This window comes from Gopherus evgoodei, chromosome 3 (genome assembly GCF_007399415.2).
Source record: "Gopherus evgoodei ecotype Sinaloan lineage chromosome 3, rGopEvg1_v1.p, whole genome shotgun sequence".
NCBI classification, from domain to species: domain Eukaryota; kingdom Metazoa; phylum Chordata; order Testudines; family Testudinidae; genus Gopherus; species Gopherus evgoodei.
Genome location: NC_044324.1, coordinates 142,932,732 through 142,947,602, shown reverse-complemented (window position 1 = coordinate 142,947,602; position 14,871 = coordinate 142,932,732). Strand labels below are relative to the sequence as shown.

The 14,871-nt window shown below is 44.7% G+C and overlaps 1 protein-coding gene across 1 annotated transcript in view; it reads right to left on the bottom strand.

Moving 5' to 3' along the window:
• DISC1 (DISC1 scaffold protein) overlaps positions 1–14,871 on the bottom strand; it is a 405,341-nt gene that overhangs the window by 214,242 nt on the left and 176,228 nt on the right. Inside the window, 1 exon segment of the mRNA XM_030556889.1 lies at positions 2,848–2,902. Coding sequence (XP_030412749.1) covers positions 2,848–2,902 — 55 coding nt within the window.

Here is a 14,871-nt window from a genome sequence, read left to right as displayed (position 1 = left end):
TGCCAAGAAGGCTAACGGCATTTTGGACTGTATAAGTAGGGGCAATGCCAGCAGATCGAGGGACGCGATCATTCCCCTCTATTCGACATTGGTGAGGCCTCATCTGAAGTACCGTGTTCAGTTTTGGGCCCCACACTACAAGGAGGATGTGGAAAAATTGGAGAGAGTCCAACAGAGGGCAACAAAAATGATTAGGGGGCTGGATCACATGATTTATGAGGAGAGGCTGAGGAAACTAGGATTATTTAATCTGCAGAAGAGAAGAATGAGGGGAGATTTGATAGCTACTTTCAACTACCTGAAAGGGGGTTCCAAAGGGATGGATCTAGACTGTTCTCAGTTGTAGCAGATGACAGAACAAGGAGTAATGGTCTCAAGTTGCAGTGGGGGAGGTTTAGGTTGGATATTAGGAAAAACTTTTTTACTAAGAGGGTGGTGAAGCACTGGAAAGGGTTACCTAGGGAGGCGGTGGAATCTCCTTCCTTAGAGATTTTAAGGTTAGGCTTGACAAAAGCCCTGGCTAGGACGATTTAGTTGGGAACTGGTCCTGCTTTGAACAGGTAGTTGGACTAGATGACCTCCTGAGGTCCCTTCCAACCCTGATATTCTATGATTTTCCTTATGTGTGGATTCAGCTTTCTAACATTTGGAAAAATTCTGAGATGCTGACTTATAGTATATTAGAAAGAGAGACAGACAGAGAGATGGACTAGCAATCTTTGTGTTTCAGGATATAAACCACATATTTGCCAAAATCAGGAAGGAATTTCCCCTCCAATTATATAGCATTGTGGAATTAAGCACATTAAGGGCATTTTAACTCTCCATCCAAAGCATTCTTCAGTCACTGTCAGAGAAGGCTATTGGATCATTGATCCATTATGGCATAAGGAACCACCACATTCTGTGATACAGGAGGGCCAGGTAGCAGTGGGAGAGTGGTAGAGGGGAAATATAAGCCCTACGCTAATTGAGGTGTGGTTCCCTGTAGACTAGGGAGGGTTGATACAGGTTAATTGGAGCACCTGTAGTCAATTAAGGCCCTGTCAGGAACCTAATACAACCCCCTGCTTCAGCATTCAGGGAGGAGGAGGAACGATAGAGAACTGGAGCTTGGAGGTGTGTTGTGAGATTTGAAAGAGGAGAGAACCGAAGTAAGGGAGACCCTGCCCTGGCAGGGCAAGGAGACTCCCTCCCCCAGTGTCTAAGGGGGAATAGGGTAAGAAAACCACAGGGCTTGAGAGGAGCTGGGCATCAGAGCGAGGAACAAACCCAGACGCCTCCCCCACTTCCCTCCTCTACCACCTTCCCTGGGCCACTAGTGGAGCCCTCACCACCCAAGAACAGGGGCAAGGGATTGCATCTTAGCCCCCCTGTTGTCCCTCCAAGAAAAGTACGGGACCCACCATACAAACATCGGCCATCTTGTCACAATTCTTTTTAGTGGCTGGAAGATGTGGAAAATAAGAAACTGAAAATCAGATTTGAGAAACAGTAGCAGCAGTATCTCAGATGAAAGCAACAGTGGTAACCCAAAAGTTTCACAGTCCTCCTATTCTTCACATGTACAGGGTTTGGAGAAATTACCAGAATAATTATGCCTTTGGTGAGAGGAGTACCAAAAACTTCCCACAAAAAAAATAACTGTATAAGTATCTAAATTTGTTAGATATTATAGGACACAAATGCAAAAGCAGATATTATGTATATACGTCATATATAAAGTATGTGCCAGTGAGCACAGACTTATGTGTCTGCATATTTTGCATGAATGAGAAAACAGGCAAATGTATGTGCAAGTGAGCGATTGCATGAGTAACATCATATTTCCTGCACACAATTACCAGTTTGTAGCAACAAATCAGTATTTTGTACATGCCATTTAAGGCACTGATGTTTGAAAAGGAAGCCTCAAATCTAATAGTACACATGATGGGTGCTTCGCTACTGGAAATTCACTGGGTGTTAGGCACCTAATTCCCCAGGTGCCTTTGAAAAATTCACCCTTAATGCACCTAACAACCATGCCACAAGTACCATATAAACACATGGATTACATAGTAACTAATCTCCTGAGTCTGCAAACAGCTACGCATTGCTTACATTTACTCATATGAGAAAGTGACATTAGTCAGTGGGACAATTTATATGCTTAAATTTAAGCAACTGCATAACTGTTTGCAGAATCAGGACCTAATGGAGGATGATATAAAAATGAAAGTCAACAGGAGAAAACACAATACTCAAGTCCATTAAGTGTCCTGGAAACTATGATGCACTATGTGATTTTTTTTTTTTAAATATGTGCGAGTATATCTAAACTTAACCCAGCTGGGATGAAAATGTAATTCATTGATCATAATTACCCTCGGCCTGATTCTGATTTCCATTTGCACTATTGTAATTCCTCAGTAACATCGCTAACTTCAATGGAGTCACTCTGGATTTACACCAGTGAAACCAATATGAGAATATGGCTTTTTTCCTGAGAATAAAGACATTCATTCAATTGTGACCAGATTTCACTTTTATTTCATAAAACTGATAGCTCTTTTCTAAGCTGAGGCCAACAGATTGGTTTCTATTGGGAACACGAGCCAAGAAATATTACATTTAATGAACCATTCCACTTGCTTCCTTTGGCAGACACACTAACATTTTTGAATGCCTTAACCAGGTTTAGATTTCTTTTTTAAACAGATATTACGAATATTTATATGTTAAACATATTCAGAAGAAATACCATACATTTGACCTTTCAAAAGGGACAATATTATATTAAAAAAGTAATGCATTATCTTTGTTTCTTAAATGTACTAAACAAAATGATAGTTGATATGCACTTACTTTGGCAGTCGTTTCTTTAATGGACATGCTGAGTGATCGTTCTTTTTCCTGAAGGCTAGAAGGATTAAAAGAAAAGAAAAATGTTGACCTTCTTTACTAACCATGGTATGTTACACAATCTATTTTTTCATAATTAAGTACACAAAGGCTTTAAGATGATTCTTCCAAGTAGAGAGGACCAATGTCAGGATAAAAATCATATTTCTCTAAAATCTTCATTTAGTCTGTGTTACTAATAATCTGCAGCGCAGTGTTATTAGTAACTGAAAGATTTTTTTTTCAGTCTAGTTTGTTCTCAACCGATCCTATTTGTTTACTTTTATATTTTATTCAACATGGATAGTAAAACTAGCCTACAATGTATTTCACCAATACGTTTTGATGTACCACATACTCAATAATAATATCTATTTTTTTTTAATTATTATCAGTAGTACTAATAATCTGTATAAAAGTAACGCCCAGGAGCCCAAACCCTGGAACAGCATTGCACTGTGTGACGCATTGCACAAATACATAACAAAAAGAGAGTCTCTGGTCTCAAAGAGCTTACAATATAGGTATTGTGTTGTGTTCAGGTTTCCAGCACTGCTAGAGAATGTTTAAAATCCATCATCCTGTTTTCACTAAAAATTCACCTGAAAATATTTCTATTCATATTTGTTTTTGTAATTTTAAAAATCCTTGCAAACAAATGTTTTGCTATGAACTACTCAACTACAGTAATTCAGTCTTCTTTTCTCAAAATTAAACATGCCCAGTTTTTTTTAAACCTCGCCTGACATGTCAGGTTTTCTAACTTATTATAATTTTTTATGCTGTCCTCTGGACTCTATTCAACTTATCTTTCTTAAAATGTGACACCCAGAACTGGACACAGTACTCTAACTGAGGCCTCACTAGTGCTGAGTTGAGCAGGACAGTTACCTCCTGAGTAACCGACACTTCCGTTAATACATCCCAAAATGATACTAGCCTTTTTCACGACTGCATCACATTCAATTTGTGATCATCTATAACCTCATGATCCTTTTCAATAGTACTAGTGGCTAGCCAGTTGCTCTCCATTTTGTTGTTGTGCATTTGATTTGTTCCTTCCTAAATGCAGTATTTCGCACTTGTCTTTACTGAATTTCAACTGGTTGATTTCAGACCAAATAAGTAAATTGACAGAGTTACCCTTCCACAATCTAAACTACAAAGAGCGCTTCCAGTTTTTAATTTGTTTTTGGTGTTTGTGGACAAATTATTATTCAGTTTCAGAGCTAACTATAAAAACTAGTTTTCCCATTTCCGACTTTGGTGGTTTCATCAAATGTTATAGCAGGAATCACCTGGTGCACAGTGGCCTCAACCAGCTCTGCAACATACACAGGACCCTGCTGTATTTTGTAGGCAACTTTAATAGGCACCACACACAATGGGGCTATGCAGCAAAAAACACTGCAGGCAAAGAACTGACCCCTGGGCATCAGCAAAGAACATGCTCCTCCTTTTAAATGTGAAACAGTGAATCACTTTCCACTCTGCAAGATAGGTCAGAGGATACTGCCCTGACCTGAAGTTCATCTCTAAAGATAATACAGGTACACTAATACCCCCATCACGGATCGTCCTTGATGACTTCTCAAACTGCCTGCACAGACCAGTACTGACCATATTGACATTCAAATTCTAGTTCTCTACTCAAAACCAGCGCTGCACTGGAAATTCAAAAAGCAGACTGGGCCACTTTCTCTATGACTGTAGAGAACACAATCTCCCACATTCCACCAACGGCGAATACTTGTGACGATTTTACTGCGCTTCTAATATCCACTCCAAAGAAGAACATCCTCTAAGGACACATATCATGGTACACTCCTTGCTGGACTGCAGAAAGCCAAAAATTCCTCCACAAACAGGAGTGCAGAGATCCTCCTACTGGCTGCAGCAAAGCAGAAATAGTGGCTTGGCTGTGTAGGTTTAAACTTCACACACTCAAGCAGATGCACCTGGAACTTGCTGAGACACCTGGGGGCTGCAAATCCCACATGAAAGCCAGTGTCACTGGTGATAAACTTTTGCGGACATAAAAACAGCCAGTGGATAAACAGTATCACAGACAAGTCCAGAATCAACTTTAGCAAGTGATGTCCACATGCAATCCATCTTCCCAATGGTCTCGATATCAATGCAGCCCGGAAATTCAGAAAGGCAGCAGGGAAAGATGGTATCTATCCTGATTTCCTATATCTGGGTCCACTGGGACAGAAATGAATGATGGAGCTTTTCACAAATATCCAAGAGACCAGTGAAATCCTCTACCTGTGGAGAGAAGCCAAGGACATTGCACCCCTAAAGCCTGGAAAACCTGCAGATTATCCTTCTAGTTATAGACCAATCTACTTTCTGAACACCATCTACAAGGTGATGGAGCGTTTGACTCTGAACCAAATCAGGCCCACTGGGGACACCAGCCTACCTAAGGAACAAGCTGGTTTTCTTCTGCACAAAAGTTGCTGTGACCAGTTCCTGGCCCTCAATACAAGCATCAATGCTGGATTCCATCAAAAACTCAAGACCAGTATCGCTTTCATCGATCTGTCAGCAGCATATGAGACAGTCTGGAAGGATGGTCTGATACCGAAACCGACTAAAGTGATCCTCTGTGTGCGGATTCTTAGGCTGCTGAACACCATGCTCAGTGGCTGAAGGATTTGTGTGTGCCTTGGAGGTCAAACCAGCAAGTCATGAACTTTGAATAATGGGCGACCACAAGGCCCTATACTTGCTCCAACACTCTTCAATGTATACGCAAGTGATATGCCTGAAACAATAGCACAGAAGTTTCTGTATTCGGATGATCTGGCACTCACAACCATTACCATTACATCTGACCTTAAGAGTACTTCCAAAAGTGGCACCAGAAACCAAATCCAAGCAAATCTGTAGTCTCTATCTTCCACTTGACAACAGACTTGCACAAAACACTCTGTCGAGTTTTATGGGGAAACTGGGCATTATAACCCAAAGCCAACATATCTTAGTGTAATTCGTGACTGTACACTGACCTTTCATGAGCACCTCAAGAAAGTAGCCTCTGAAGCGAAGACCCGCATCAACATTATTCAAAAGTTAGCAGGAACAAACTGGAGAACAACTGCCCTGGTGCTATGAACACCAGCCTTGGCCCTGGTGTACTCAGTTGCAGAGTACTGTGTGCCAGCGTGGACAAGAAGCTGCCATACCCAACTTGTGGATAGGTAGCTGAATCAGACCATGCAAATCATCCTGGGAACTTTAAGATCAACACCTCTACCATGGCTTTTTATATTAGCAAACATCAAACCTCTAACTATCCATCGAGATATAGCTACATCACGAGAACTTAAATGTGCTGAAGGCTACTCAGAATTTTCCATCTGCCAGATTATGGATAACATACCCTAACAAAACCTCAAATCACAAACACCACTATAGACCACCCCATGTCTCTGGATCCGGACAGGGAATGGCAGTGTGTCTGGACCTCATCTATCGCTCCAAACAAGCACTTGGTTACTGACCCAACTAGTTGCCCTCCCAGTTTCGACATGCCATGCAGACAAAGGATCACATTGAAATGAATCCAAACAAACCATAAATGATACAGCTACTTGATGCACTAGTGGAAAATCAAAGACTGCCCTTCGTACGACTGGTGAAAACATCCAAACCACTGAACACATCATAATGTAGTGCTCCAAATATGGATTCAAAGGTATATTGGATGATATCCACAACATCACAGAGGAGGACTTGAAATGGCTTATGGACCTACAACTGCATCTACAGAATGTTGCTCTGCAGATGCCGTATGCCAGAGACAGAAAAGGGGGAATCACTTATGCATGCACCACTAATCCATGCACCACAACTGGAATGATGCAACCATGTCCACTGGCTACAAACTGTCTTTCACCAAAAGAGAATTTTCCTTAGGTTTTGAAGCAGAAAGAAACAAGACAATTTACATCAAGAGAAAACAAAAAGATTCAAAGCATGTGGTAAGACAACCCAGCTCTTTCGCTATCGAGTATAACAACAGGAATGTATCAGTGGATACTGAGCCTGTGAAGTTTTAATAACTCAGACCCATTCAGATGACAGAGACCAGGAAATAAAATTCAGTCTCTTACCAGTACTCCTGTGTCTCACACTGTTACGACAAAAGTAGCACTCTGCCTGCTCAGAAGCTCACTCATTTACTCTTCCTTTTGACTACCAGAGAGAACTTTTTATAGAGCTCCTAATTTAGCACTAAGGTCTTGACTGGACCACTAGGCTATAGTCCTGACCCATTACTTCACTATTTTCTAGCAGAACAGTTAAGAAGCAATTTAACTGCCTATCTGCTGATACTCAGATAGGACCTTTGCATCCTATCATAGGACCATTTAAAATGTCTTTTTGCTATCCTATATAGTATAACTCACACACTGAGACTGTTAGGCTATTGACCCAACTGATCGAAAGACTGAAATGAGACAGGAATTAAATTAATATGAGACTTAGCTGACAAAATGCAGGAAAGGAAATGTTTCTGACAGTCACACAATTGACAGCAATCTATATTTAGCATGCAATTTCTTCAATTCATGTAGACAGCCAAGTAGGTTCATTATTTAAACCTCCAGCAACAGATCTAGACATATTTAGGGGGATAAAATAAGGTGATCCTAAAAGAAAAGCATCCAAAAACTCCAAAGGTAATAACAAAATGTTTTTTAAGTACATCAGAAGCAGGAAGCCTGCTAAACAACCAGTGGGGCCCCCTTGACGATCGAAATACAAAAGGAGCTCTTAAAGACGATAAAGTCATTGCGGAGAAACTAAATGGATTCTTTGTTTCAGTCTTCACGGCTGAGGATGTTAGGGAGATTCCTAAACCTGAGCCGCCTTTTGTAGGTGACAAATCTGAGAAACTGTCACAGATTGAAGTGTCACTAGAGGAGGTTTTGGAATTAATTGATAAACTCAACATTAACAAGTCACAGGGACCAGATGGCATTCACCCAAGAGTTCTGAAAGAACTCAAATGTGAAGATGCGGAACTATTAACTAAGGTTTGTAACCCGTCCTTTAAAACGGCTTCAGTACCCAATGACTGGAAGTTAGCTAATGTAAGGCCAATATTTAAAAAGGGCTCTAGAGGTGATCCCGGCAATTACAGACCGGTAAGTCTAACGTCAGTACCGGGCAAATTAGTCGAACCAATAGTTAAGAATAAAATTGTCAGACACATAGAAAAACAAACTGTTGAGCAATAGTCAACATGGTTTCCGTAAAGGGAAATTGTGTCTTACTAATCTATTAGAGTTCTTTGAAGGGGTCAACAAACATGTGGACAAGGGGGATCCAGTGGACATAGTGTACTTAGATTTCCAGAAAGCCTTTGACAAGGTCCCTCACCAAAGGCTCTTATGTAAAGTAAGCTGTCATGGGATAAAAGGGAAGGTCCTTTCATGGATTGAGAACTGGTTAAAAGACAGGGAACAAAGGGTAGGAATTAATGGTAAATTCGCAGAATGGAGAGGGGTAACTAGTGGTGTTCCCCAAGGGTCAGTCCTAGGACCAATCCTATTCAAGTTATTCATAAATGATCTGGAGAAAGGGGTAAACAGTGAGGTGGCAAAGTTTGCAGGTGATACTAAACTACTCAAGATAGTTAAGACCAAAGCAGATTGTGAAGAACTTCAAAAAGATCTCACAAAACTAAGGGATTGGGCAACAAAATGGCAAATGAAATTTAATGTGGATAAATGTAAAGTAATGCACATTGGAAAAAATAATCCCAACTATACATACAATATGATGGGGGCTAATTTAGCTACAACAAGTCAGGAAAAAGATCTTGGCGTCATCGTGGATAGTTCTCTGAAGATGTCCACGTAGTGCGGAGAGGCGGTCAAAAAAGCAAACAGGATGTTAGGAATCATTAAAAAGAGGATCGAGAATAAGACTGAGAATATATTATTGCCCTTATATAAATCCATGGTACGCCCACATCTCGAATACTGGGTACAGATGTGATCTCCTCACCTCAAAAAAGATATTTTAGTACTAGAAAAGGTTCAGAAAAGAGCAACTAAAATAATTAGGGGTTTGGAGAGGGTCCCATACGAGGAAAGATTAAAGAGGCTAGGACTCTTCAGCTTGAAAAAGAGGAGATTAAGGGGGAAATATGATAGAGGTATTTAAAATCATGAGTGATGTGGAGAAAGTGGATAAGAAAAAGTTATTTACTTATTCCCATAATACAAGAACTAGGGGTCACCAAATGAAATTAATAGGTAGCAAGTTTAAAACAAATAAAAGGAAGTTCTTCACACAGGGCACAGTCAACTTGTGGAACTCCTTACCTGAGGAAGTTGTGAAGGCTGGGACTATAACAGCGTTTAAAAGGGAACTGAATAAATTCATGATGGCTAAGTCCATAAATGGCTATTAGCCAGGAAGGTTAAAGAATGGTGTTCCTAGCCTCTGTTCATCAGAGGATGGAGATGGATGGCAGGAGAGAGATCACATGATCATTGCCTGTTAGCTTCACTCCCTCTGGGGCACCTGGCATTGGCCACTGTCGGTAGACAGATACTGGGCTAGATGGACCTTTGGTCTGACCCGGTACGGCCATTCTTATGTTCTTATGTTCACAGATTTTCAAAATGTGTCTTGGGGTCTCCCCACATACACACAGTCTCCAGTTTAAGAAGCATGAGCTAAGGAATTAGATTACTGGATGATGAATGATGTAATAAATTGGCAAACACGTGATTCAACCAGAAAACTTCAGGAAAGACTGGGAATGCCAAAGATTTAGACTATGTTACTGACTTGACACTTAAAGTAGACTATCGGAAAACTTAAAATTACCAAATGCTTCAATGGATCCAAACAAGCCAGTCACACATTAATATTCTGAACAGTTGACATGATACAGAAAATAGATGATAGATAATATTTATGGATATTTCAAATAATTGTGAAACAGTCCAAGAAATCACCAGAAAACATTTTACATCATCTATGGTGAAGGATCCTAGAGAAGGAGCATAGCTTTGGAATAAGAGGAAAGGATAATCCTGTTTCTACAGAAAAGAATTGGGAGTCTGGTTTGTGTTCCTGGCCCTGCCACAGACTTCCCATGTGAACTTTAGGGGCCCATAAACATTATGATGCAACAGCTCATGCTTGATTGGTCTCATGAAGAATATCCTGAGAGGCTGTGACCTCCCTGCCACTATCTTGCCTGTATAGTGCAAATGGCCTTGCTCAAAGGAAAACTGAATAGTACAGTATAGGAAAAGACGGTTACTCAGCTTTGTAACTGTTGTTCTTCGAGATATGTTGCTCATATCCATTCCAGTTAGGTGTGCGAGTGCCGTGCGCACGTTCGTCGGAAGACTTTTTACCCTAGCAACACTTGGTGGGTCGGCTGGGCGCCCCCTGGAGTGGCGCTGCTATGGCACTGGATATATACCCTGCCAACCCAGCCACCCTTCAGTTCCTTCTTGCCGGCTACTCTGACATTGGGGAAGGAGGGTGGGTTTGGAATGGATATGAACAACACATCTCGAAGAACAACAGTTACAAAGGTGATTAACTGTCTTTTCTTCTTCGAATGACTGCTCATATCCATTCCAGTTAGGTGATTCCCAAGCCTTACCTAGGCGGTGGGGTCGGAGTGAGATGTGGCAGAATGCAAAACTGCTGAGCCAAAGGCTGCATCATCTCTAGACTGTTGAACCAGAGCATAATGTGAAGCAAAGGTGTGGACCGAGAACCAGGCAGCTGCGCAACATATTTCCTGGATTGGTACATGAGCCACAGTCGATGAAGCCTGAGCCCTGATAGAATGTGCGGTGAGATGGCCCGAGGGAACATGAGCCAAGTCATAACAAGTGTGGATGCACGCCGTCACCCAAGAGGAGATTCTCTGGGAAGAGACAGGTAGGCCCTTCATTCGGTCAGCCACTGCAACGAAGAGCTGGGGCGATTTACGAAAGGGTTTCATCCGTTCAATATAAAATGCGAGCGCCCTACATACATCTAGGGAGTGCAATTGTTGTTCCCGTCGAGATGAGTGTGGCTTCGGAAAGAAGACCGGAAGGAAGATGTAGTGATTGGTATGGAAGGTTGATACCATCTTAGGGAGGAACGCTGGGTGTGGTCGCAACTGTACCTTGTCCTTGTGAAAGACAGTATACGGTGGGTCCACCGTGAACGCTCGAAGCTCGGAGACTCACCTGGCCAATGTAATGGCTACGAGGAAAACTGTCTTCCAGGACAGGTATAGCAGCGAGCAAGTTGCCAACGGCTTGAATGGTGGAGACATAAGCCTGTTTAAGACTAGGTTGAAGTCCCAGGTAGGGGTTGGGCGGTGTACTTGGGGGTATAGACGTTCCAGACCCTTGAGAAATCTAGTTACTATGGGGTGTGAGAACACAGAGCGGCCACTCTCCCCTGGGTGGAAGGTAGAGATGGCCGCCAAGTGCACACTCAATGAAGATAACGCCAGGCCCTGCTGCTTAAGGGACCAGAAGTAGTCCAAGATGGTAGGGATTGCAACCTCAGTGGGAGTAACATTCTGCGTTCCACACCAGCAGGAGAAACGCTTCCACTTGGCCAGATACGCTGACCGAGTGGAAGGCTTCCTGCTACCCAGGAGTACTTCTTGTACCGAAGCAGAGCAATGCAACTCTGACTGGTTTAGCCACGCAGCAGGCACGCCGTGAGGTGAAGGGCCTGCAGGTCTTGGTGGCGAAGACTGTCGTGGTCCTGAGTTATGAGGTCTGGGTGGAGTGGCAGGGTAATTGGGCTGGCTATCGACAGGTTGAGCAGCATGGTGTACCAGTGTTGCCTGGGCCACGCTGGAGCGATCATGATTAGGTGCGCTCTGTCCCTGCGGCATTTTAGCAGGACCTTATGAACCAGCAGGAACAGTGGGAAGGCATAGAGCAGCTGATTCTTCCACAGCATTAGGAATGCGTCCGAGATCAACCCCGGTGAAAGACCCTGGAAGGAGCAGAACATCTGGCATTTCCTGTTCGCGAGGGAGGTGAATAAGTCTATGTGGGGAAATCCCCACTACTGGAAGACCGAATGAATAATATCCGGGCGTATCGACCACTCGTGGCACAGGAAGGACCTGCTCAGTTGATCCTCTAGAGCATTCCGAACCCCTGGGAGAAAGGACGCTACCAGATCTATCGAGTGGGCTATGCAAAAGTCCCAGAGTCGGATGGTCTCCTGACAAAAGGGGGAAGATTGAGTCCCTCCCTGTTTGTTTATATAATATATGGCCGTTGTGTTGTCTGTAGATACCGACACACAACGGCCTTGTAGATGTTGCTGGAACGCCTGGCATGCCAGGCGGACTGCTTTCAGCTCTCGGACATTTACGTGTAGCACCAGTTCCTGAGATGACCAGAGGCTTTGAGTACGAAGGCGTCCGAGGTGAGCACCCCAACCGAGAGATGATGCATCCGTCGTCAGGGACATTTAGGGTTGGGGTGGATGGAACGGCAGCCCTGCACACACCAGGGAGGGAGTCAGCCACCAGTCTAGGGAGCCTAGAATGCTCAGGGGAATGTTGACTATCGTGTCTATTGGGTCCCTGCCCGGGTGGTATACCGAGTGGAGCCAAGTTTGGAGAGGACAGTCTGGCGTATTTGGTCATGAATGTGCAGGCAGCCATGTGACCTAGGAGACCGAGACAAGTGCGAGCCGAGGTCGTAGGGAAATTCTGCAGACCTCGGATGATTGTTGCCATTGCCTGAAAACGTGGCTGTGGTAAGGAGGCCTTGGCTAGATTGGAGTCCAGGGTAGCTCCTATGAAGTCTAACCTCTGCATGGGAACCAGAGTGGATTTCTCCATATTGATCATCAGGCCTAGAAGTGTGAATAGGTCCCTGATGATGCCCACGTGCTCGGTGACTTGTGTCTCGGAGGTTCCTCGGATTAGCCAATCGTCTAGATATGGAAATACGTGTATCCGACATCGGCAGAGATATGCGGCGACTACGGCCATACACTTTGTAAATACCCTTGAGGCCGTAGAAAGGCCAAAGGGCAGGACCGAAAACTGGAAGTGCTGACGGTCAGCTACGAAGCGAAGGTACCTCCTGTGCAGAGGAAAGACGGCAATGTGAAAGTACGCGTCTTTTATATCGAGGGCAGCATACCAGTCTCCAGGATCCAAGGACGGGATAATGGTCCCCAGGGATACCATGCAGAACTTCAACTTTATCATAAACTTGTTGAGTCCTCGCAGGTCTAGGATAGGTCTGAGATCTCTCTTTGACTTGGGGATTAGGAAATAACGGGAGTAAAACCCCTTGTCCTTTTCGTCCTTTGGTACCTCCTCTATCGCTCCCATGGCGAGGAGCGTCCGCACCTCCTGTAAGAGAAATTGCTCGTGAGAGGGGTCCCTGAAAAGGGACGGGGTTGGAGGGTGGGATGGTGGGGTTGAAACAAATTGGAGGTGGTATCCATATTTCACCATGCGTTGGACCCAGAGAGCTGAGGTTAACTGGGATCACGCCGGGAGGAAGTAGGAGAGATGGTTGGAGAAGGGAGGAAAAGGATCCTGGCCTGTAACTGGTACGCCGTCCTTGGGCGCACCTTTAAAAGTTGGACTTAGGTCTCGCTGGTGGTTTCGAGGGATCTTGGTTTTGGCCCCCTTGAGATCCTGACTGGCGTCTACGCCCACCTCGTCCGCGCCACCTGCCCAAGTCTTGTCTGTGTCTAGGCACAAAGTACGGGCGGTGAGGCTGGGGACGGGAAAGCCTGCGTTGAGTCACCAGCATATGCATGCCTAAAGAACGCATTATGATCCTATTGTCCTTCAGGCTTTGCTGTGTAGGATCCGTCTTTTCCGAAAAAAGACCTTTGACATCAAACAGCAAGTCCTGGATGGTATACTGCAGCTCCAGTGGGAGGTTGGAAACCTGCAACCATGAGATGTGTCTCATGGCAACGCCCGAGGCCAGAGTTCTGGCTGCTGAGTCGGCTGCATCTAGTGAGGCCGGGAGGGAAGTTCTGGCCACATTTTTCCCTTCCTCCAAGAAGGTAGCAAACTCTTGGCGGGAGTCTTGAGGGAGTAGCTCCGTAAACCTACCCACCTCCGCCCAGGTGTTGTAATTATAGCGGCTGAGCAGGGCTTGTTGATTTGCCAGAGCTGTAAGGCTCCTGCAGAATACACTTTTCAGCTTAGCAGGTCCATTCGCCTAGCCTCTTTCGACTTAAGGGCTGGCCCGTTGGCCATGGCGCTCCCTCTCATTCACGGACTGAACTACTAGCGAGAAGGGAGGAGGATAAACATATAAATACTCGTACCCCCTAGAGGGTACCATGTATTTACGCTCGACTCCCCTGGCCACAGGAGGGATAGAGGCTGGAGATTGCCATATAGTGTAGGCATTGGCTTGAATGGTCCAGATAAATGGCAGAGCCACTCTGGTGGGGGTAACCGCCCACAGAATGCTCACTACCGGGTCCTCTACCTCTGGGACCTCCTCCACCTGGAGGTTCATATTGAGTGCTACCCTCCTGAGGAGATCCTGATGAGCTCTCAGGTCGATTGGAGGGGGGCCCGAGGAGGATGTTCCTGCCACCGCTTCATCTGGAAAAGAGGAGGAGGAGATGCCAGGGACAAGCGGGTCCTGTGTGGCCTCTTGTTCTTGGGCCACCTCCTGCTCCAGTGGGGCTGGGGAGACCGGTGGGTGGACTGGTGCTTCCTCTGTACCAGCCGGAGGGGGACGGCTAGCTGTAGCCTCTGGCACTCGGTGCTCTGATGGGTCAGAGCGAAATGGAACTACTGGGGCCCTTTGGGCTTGGTGGTATGCCCAAGGTGTCCAGAAGGACCACTGATGTGGGCCTTGGTCCCAGGTCTGGGCCTCCTGAAAGACTCCAGTGGGCACATCCAAATCGCAGTCCGGAGCATAGGAGCTGTCTGCGTGGGACGACACGGAAGTGTGTCTGGATGGCCATGGAGGAGCGGAG